Genomic DNA, 8,305 nt, shown 5'->3' with positions numbered 1-8,305 from the left:
GCTTTAAATATTTTATAACCATTTAACGAAGAATGGTGGATTTAATTACATTTAGTAAAAATAGCACCTGCTTATCGCGATAAATTTATTTTTATACCCTCCACCATAAGATGGGGGGTATACAAATTTCGTCATTCTGTTTGTAACTACTCGAAATATTCGTCTGAGACCCCATAAAGTATATATATTCTTGATCGTCGTGAAATTTTATGTCGATCTAGCCATGTCCGTCCGTCTGTCCGTCCGTCCGTCCGTCCGTCTGTCTGTCGAAAGCACGCTAACTTCCGAAGGAGTAAAGCTAGCCGCTTGAAATTTTGCACAAATACTTCTTATTAGTGTAGGTCGGTTGGTATTGTAAATGGGCCATATCGGTCCATGTTTTGATATAGCTGCCATATAAACCGATCTTGGGTCTTGATTTCTTGAGCCTCTAGAGTGCGCAATTCTTATCCGATTGGGATGAAATTTTGCACGACGTGTTTTGTTATGATATCCAACAACTGTGCCAAGTATGGTTCAAATCGGTTTATAACCTGATATAGCTGCCATATAAACCGATCTTGGGTCTTGACTTCTTGAGCCTCTAGAGTGCGCAATTCTTATCCGATTGGAATGAAATTTTGCACGACGTGTTTTGTTATGACATCCAACAACTGTGCCAAGTATGGTTCAAATCGGTCCATAACCTGATATAGCTGCCATATAAACCGATCTTGGTTCTTGACTTCTTGAGCCTCTAGAGTGCGCAACTCTTATCCGATTGGAATGAAATTTTGCACGACGTGTTTTGTTACGACATCCAACAACTGTGCCAAGTATGGTTCAAATCGGTCCATTACCTGATATAGCTGTCATATAAACCGATCTTGGATCTTGACTTCTTGAGCCTCTAGAGGGCGCAATTCTTATCCAATTTGAATGAATTTTGGCACGTAGTATTTTGTTATGATATCCAACAACTGTGCCAAATATGGTTCAAATCGGTTCATAACCTGATATAGCTGCCATATAAACCGATCTGGGATCTTGACTTCTTGAGCCTCTAGAGGTCGCAATTATTATCCGATTTGCCTGAAATTTTGTAGGACGGATTCTCTCATGACCATTAACATACGTGTTTATTATGGTCTGAATCGGTTTATAGCCTGATATAGTTCCCATATAAATCGATCTCTCTATTTAACTTCTTGAGCCCACAAAGGGCGCAATTCTTATTCGAATTGGCTGACATTTTACACAGGTCTCCAACATATAATTTAATTGTGGTGCAAACCGGACCATATCTTGATATCGCTCTAATAGCAGAGCAAATCTTTTCTTATATCCTTTTTATACCCTCCACCATAAGATGGGGGGTATACTAATTTCGTCATTCTGTTTGTAACTACCCGAAATATTCGTCTGAGACCCCAAAAAGTATATATATTCTTGATCGTCGCGACATTTTATGTCGATCTAGCCATGTCCGTCCGTCCGTCTGTCTGTCGAAAGCACGCTAACTTCCGAAGGAGTAAAGCTAGCCGCTTGAAATTTTGCACAAATACTTCTTATTAGTGTAGGTCGGTTGATATTGTAAATGGGCCATATCGGTCCATGTTTTGATATAGCTGCCATATAAACCGATCTTGGGTCTTGAATTCTTGAGCCTCTAGCGTGCGCAATTCTTATCCTATCAGAATGAAATTTTGCACGACGTGTTTTGTTATGATATCCAACAACTGTGCGAAGTATGGTTCAAATCGGTCCATAACCGGATATAGCTGCCATATAAACCGATCTTGGGTCTTGACCTCTTGAGCCTCTAGAGTGCGCAATTCTTATCCGATTGAAATGAAATTTTGCACAACGTGTTTTGTTATTATATCCAACAAGTGTGATAAGTATGGTTCAAATCGGTTGATAACATGATATAGCTACCATATAAACCGATCTTGGGTCTTGACTTCTTGAGCCTCTAGAGGTCGCAATTCTTATCCGATTGGAATGAAATTTTGAACGACGTGTTTTGTTATGATACCCAACAACTGTGCTAAGTATGGTTTAAATCGGTTCATAACCTGATATAGCTGCCATATAAACCGATCTTGGGTCTTGACTTCTTGAGCCTCTAGAGGGCACAATTCTTATCCGATTTGAATAAGTTTTTGCACGAAGTATTTCGTCATGATATCCCACAACTGCGTCAAGTATGGTTGAAATCGGTCCAGAACCTGATATAGCTGTCATATAAATAGATCTGGGGATTTGACTTCTTGAGCTTCTAGAGAGCGCAATTCCTATCCGATTTGGTTGAAATTTCGCAAGACGTTTCTATTGTTACTTTCAACAACTATGTCAAACAAAGTACAAGTCGGTTCATAACCTGATATAGCTGCCATATAAACCGATCTGGAATATTGACTTCATGAGCCTGTAGAGGTCGCAATTATTATCCGATTTGCCTAACATTTTGTACGACGGATCCTCTCATGACCATCAACAAACGTGTTTATTATGTTCTGAATCGGTCTTTAGTCCGATACAGATCCCATATAAATCGTTCTCTCTATTTTACTTCGTGAGCCCCAATGGACGCAATTCTTATACGAATTGGCTGAAATTTTACACAGGTCTCCAACACATAGTTTAATTGTGGTCAGAACCGGACCATATCTTGATATCGTTTTAATAGCAGAGCAACTCTTTTCTTATATCCTTTTTAGCCTAAGAAGAGATGCCGGGAAAAGAACTCGACAATTGCGATCGATGGTGGAGGGTATATAAGATTCGGCCCGGCCGAACTTAGCACGCTTTTACTTGTTTAAATATAGAGTCAAATGCAACAAAACACTTTTTTTTTTTTTTTTTTTTTTTTTTAAAGTATTCTTTATTTGCAATCTATTTACAAAGAAATAATAAGCAAAGTTTTATGAATTTATAACAATGACAGAAATATTAAGTTCTATTGAACTTAAAACAAAGATATATTATTCTTTTAACAGAATAAACTCATTTTAGTTTATAATAATATGATAGTTTACATCATTAACTTAAGATATGAGAATAACAAAAATTTAATTATTTTCTAAATGGGAGATCAAGAATATGCAGTCTTTTAAGTCTTTTAGTTTCATCGCTATCATCTAAAAGTGTTATAGCTAATACATTTGGATGGTTGCTGAGTCTACTTAGGTAATTTGTACTGTATTTTCTGATTTCTTCATGTACTGTTGGAATATTAAGATCCTTATGTATATTTAAATTAGTCATAAACCAGGGTGCGTTAACAAGTGATCTAAGTGTTTTTGATTGATATTTCTGCAAGATTTCAATATTTGAATTACTTGCTGTTCCCCAAAGCTGTATTCCAAAGGTCCAGATTGGCTTTAAAATCGTTTTGTAGATCAAAATCTTGTTTTCTAAACTGAGTTTTGAATTCGGTCCAAGCAACCAATATAGTCTTTTAGTTTTTATATTCAACTGTTTCCTTTTGGCTTTTATATGTGTTTGCCAATTTAGGCGTCTATCTATATGTATGCCTAAATACTTGACGCTGTTCGCAGTGGGTATAGCAACACCATTTAGCAGTAGATTAGGACAATCTCCCATCCTTAGGCTATAAGTTACATGAGTAGATTTTTCGGCATTAACTTTTATGTTCCATTTTGTCAACCAATTTTGGATTTCGTAAAGTTCCCTTTGCACTATGTCCGAAGCTTCTGTACGCGATTTACTCGATGCTAAAATAGCAGTGTCATCGGCGTATGTGGCAATTGTTACATGATTGCTAGATGGCATATCAGATGTAAATATTGTGTATAATATTGGCCCCAACACGCTACCTTGTGCTACACCAGACCTTATTGCACCAAAGACGGAATCTTCGTCGTTAATGTTAACATAAAATTTCCTCTCTTGGAGGTATGATTTTAGAAGTAAGTAAAATGGGGCCGGGAGCAATTGTTTCAGCTTATATAAAAGGCCATCATGCCATACACGATCAAATGCCTGTTTTACATCTAAGAAAACTGCAGAGCAATATTCTTTGTTTTCTAGAGTTTCTCTTACTTTTTTAATGATCCTGTGGCATTGTTCAGGAGTGCCATGACTTTGTCGAAATCCGAATTGATGTTCCGGTAGTATTCTAACTGATTCAACTATCGGTTGGAGCCTTGTTTGAAATAACTTTTCAAATAGCTTCGACAGTATAGGCAACAAGCTTATAGGTCGGTATGAGCTTACCTCGTTTTCGGGTTTGTTGGGCTTCAAAATCATTATTATTTTTGCGTATTTCCATTGGGTAGGGAAATATGATAGTCGCAATATTGCATTAAATAATATAGTTATGTAAATTATAGCTCTTTTAGGGAGAGATTTTAATGTTTTTCCATCAATATTGTCGTATCCAGGTGACTTTTTGCGGTTAAGCTTCTTTATCTCATTCTCGACTTCTTTAGAACGAAAAGGCTTTATTGGTTTGTACATCTGGCATGCAATATCTAGATACTCGGTGATTGCATCACTGTCAGAACTGGAACAAAAAGAGAAGGGCGTAAAAGTTTCTTCCAAAAAATGTTTAAATGCTTCCGCTTTACTCTTATCCGTTCTACACCAGGTTCCAGACCAATTTTTGATTGGTACGTTCCTCTTTTGTGGTCTTTTAAGGTATTTTGTGGCTACCCACAAATTATGGTCATTGTCACCAGCTGGGTGCAGCTTGCTTAAATAATTTCCCACGGATTCATTCTTTGCATCCTTAATACACCGGTTCAGGTTTCTAACAGAACGATTAAATGTAGTTTTATGGAAAGGTATTCTAGACTTCTGCCATCTTCTTCTCAAACGCCTTTTTTGTCTTATGAGATTTCTTATTTCAGTGGAAATTTTCAGATTAGAAACAAAAGTTGTATGCTCAGGTGTAGCCCTGAATGCAGCCTCGTGTATTAGCCTATTAAATGATTCTATTGACTGGTCTATTTCTTCACCATTCCTTATTTGGGTATTAAGATATAAGTTGGTTTCAATCCATGATTGAAACACCTCGATATCCGAGCTGTTGGTTAACAATTTCGAGTTTTTACTCCTCAATGAAGGTAACGTTTTATAGTTGGCAATGAGTGGGCTGTGATCCGAACTTAGGTCATCAGAACTTTTAATATCAAAAGATGTGCCAGAAATGCCATTATAAACGACAAAGTCGAGTAGATCCGGGGTCTTTCTCGGATCGCTTGGCCAGTATGTTGGGGCTCCAGTTGACAAAGTTGAATAGTTGTTCTTAACAACACACTTATACAGTTCCTTGCCCTTAGGATTAGTCAAACGAGAACCCCACCACGGGTGTTTGGCATTGTAATCTCCTCCGACTATAAATCTGTTGCCCAACTTTCTAAAAAACTTTTCAAAATCTTCGCATTTCAAGCTGAACCGTGGAGGAAAATATATGGCGTATATTTCCACGTCGATGTTGTTGCATTTAATTTTTACACCTGCAGCCTGAAGAAATTTTTCGTGAAGTGGTTCAGAAATTTCGTATTTAATACTACTCCGAATCAAAATGGCAGCACCTCCATGGGCCTTGTCATCTGGGTGATTAGAGCCTATTAGGTCATATCCACGCACTCGAAAAAAGGATCTACTCGTTAAATGAGTTTCAGAAATTAAAAAAATGTCAACATGGTTTAGTTTCAGAAATAATTCGATTTCGTTTAAATGATTGGTAACGCCGTTGGCGTTCCATATGGATATGATTAGATCTAATTGCATAATTTATTCATGATCATTGACATCATGTTGATGAGGGTATTTGTCAACTCAATTTGTTTGTTAAGCATGGCTTCAATCTTTTGCAATAGATTATTTGGACTTGGTTCCACCCCTCTGGTTACCTCTGAGTAGGACATATTTGGCAAATTATTTTGGTTTCGAAAATCATATTGATGGCTGCGAGCGTCAAAGTTTGGTTGCGAACTCCCTTTTTTATTCACTGCATTCGTTTTTTTTTCTCAGCATATTTTGATATACGAGACATCCCTTATAGTTGGCTGTATGGGTTTGTAAACAGTTTACACACCTTGGGGGAACTTCATGAGTTTTAGTACATTCAGTTGTTGAATGACCTAACCCACATTTCACACATCTGAAAGACTTTTTGCAATAAGACTTAGTGTGGCCGAATTCCTGGCAGCGAAAACATTGCACTATGTCGTCAAAATGCTTTGGGGGTTCAATCTGAATTATCGCATTATCAAATGATTTTAAATTATAAATCTCATGGTTATTTGGACTGGGATCCAAATCTACAAAAAACATTGGTAGCGGTAATTTCGTTTGACGGCTGATAATGTTCCTGACACTGCGCACCTGGTGTCCTAAAGAAAGCAACATAGCTTTGATATCAGAGGTCGAAGTTGAATGATGTAGACCCTTGATTACAACTTTATAAGCCCTTTCATTTTTAAGTTGGTACGTATGGAATGCTTTTTTAGAACTTTCCAAAAATTTATAATTTTTCGATACGAATCTACGTTTTTTGTAATTAGTCTAACTTGACCGTCTCTTAGTGATTTAAAAGAAAAATTATTGCTACTTATAATCTTACTTATACTAGCAACCATTTTTGCTATATCTGCCACATCAGGAATAAAGATTGGAGGCGGCTTCGGTTCCTCAGGCTGGGTAGTAGCATTATCATCGTCATCATCATTGTCAGGTTCCATATTATTTGCAAGACTTACAAAACGGTTGGTTGATGTTGAAGGCACATCATCAGCATTAAAACGTTTGGCATGTTGCTTTACTGAAGTTGGAGACCCTGTATGTTTTCGTTTTGATGTTACACGTTGCCAGTCATCGTCTTCATCATCAATGCTGCTGTTGTTGTTGTTCTGTACATCACTCGTCGACATACTGAGTGCAAGCAGTGCACTCAGCACGCAGACTTGTTTTGTCTATGTAGCGATGGGTGTGTATTGTTTATATGCAGATTGGGTGCACTTGCACTTAGTGTATATTTGTCACAGGTGAATATTTTGGGTGTCACACACGTTGTTGGTACGAATTTAATTCAAAAACAAAAGAAAGTTGTCTAGCGCAGAATACGTGTTGTGTCTATCACTGACAAAACATGAATGCAACAAAACACTAAAATGGATTCCAGAAATCTCACTCCTAAAAATTTTGACAAACAAGCAAATTTCCCCCAAAACATGACTTTATATCACGAGATAAATTGTTCTTACCTAGTTTTAGTCATCCACTTTGCGCCAATTCCAATTTCATTAGGATACTTCTTTCCAAGCTCGAGCTGGAATTTTTCTAAGACAGCTGCATTCTTAAGTATTTTTCTACCTTTTCGTATTTAATGGGTTAACGGCATTTTCTTTAAAGACCAAGTCAGCCATATTTACATTTTATAATAATTATTTCAAATGAAACCATTTATTTTTCTCCTTAGAATTTTAGAATACAGTATTTAGGGCAATTGATACGGTGCTCATAGGGAGTAAGGATCGAAATCTATCAGTCAATAGCAAGCAGCATTAATTCTAGTAGAAATTTATTTACAGTTCTGTAGGCTTTGACCGTAGAGTTGGACACAGTGAAATATTTTTGAAATAAATTTAAAAATTTACATTGTAAATTATTGATTTTCTTCCAAAAAAAATTTTTTTTTGCTATGAAAAGATTACAATTAAAGGAACATAACTCACCTTTAGTAGGGAAATGTGTTAAAATATTGTGAGTCGGCAGAGTTTTGTCTATGAGAACAAGTTTTATATTACACTTGCGGTCGCTAGGTCATTTGACATCAATTATTTATTTCATCTTCTAAGCAAAAATTAGTGGGCACAAAGCGATAAAAGTTTCTAACTGCAATAACGTGGAAATCTCTTCGTATTTCTAGTTCTATAACTTTTTCTTATTTTATCTCCAATAAATTGGGAAAACTTTAGGACTTATAAAGCTACGATGCAAAATATATATTATTGTATTAAATTATGCAAATTATATATTATTATCATATTATAGCCATAAATATCAATAGTTGGATGCAATTTAAACTGTGCGTTCCTTCAAAGTCGGATTTGCGATCGACTTTAATACAGTTCGAAGAAGAAGAAGGTGGATTAATGAAAGTGATCTCACGCGAACAGCTGAAAACAGCCAGCCAGTTTAACGGTATTAAAATGACAGTTCTGTGTTCACGCAAACTAGGTCAAGTTTCATTGGCTGTGTCGAGAACAATGCCAATTTTGAAATGACATCTTGATGACGAGATGTCGGAATTCACCATATGATTTGTGGTTGACGAAAATGAGACCACCTT

General features: G+C 36.6%; 1 protein-coding gene across 1 annotated transcript; it reads right to left on the bottom strand.

The window, feature by feature from the left end:
• Nucleotides 1-4,454: 4,454 nt before the first annotated feature.
• Nucleotides 4,455-6,970, bottom strand: LOC131998390 (uncharacterized). Its single transcript, XM_059370676.1, has 2 exons — nt 6,578-6,970; nt 4,455-4,510 (listed from the first exon to the last, which is right to left on the bottom strand). The coding sequence occupies exons 1-2, from the start codon at nt 6,882-6,884 to the stop codon at nt 4,479-4,481; spliced, it is 339 nt and encodes a 112-aa protein (XP_059226659.1). The 5' UTR covers nt 6,885-6,970; the 3' UTR covers nt 4,455-4,478.
• Nucleotides 6,971-8,305: the final 1,335 nt, after the last annotated feature.

This window comes from Stomoxys calcitrans, unplaced genomic scaffold, assembly GCF_963082655.1.
Source record: "Stomoxys calcitrans unplaced genomic scaffold, idStoCalc2.1 SCAFFOLD_119, whole genome shotgun sequence".
Classification (NCBI taxonomy): Eukaryota; Metazoa; Arthropoda; class Insecta; order Diptera; family Muscidae; genus Stomoxys; species Stomoxys calcitrans.
Note: the sequence above shows the minus strand (reverse complement) of the source record. Positions and strands in the feature narration are given on the sequence as shown.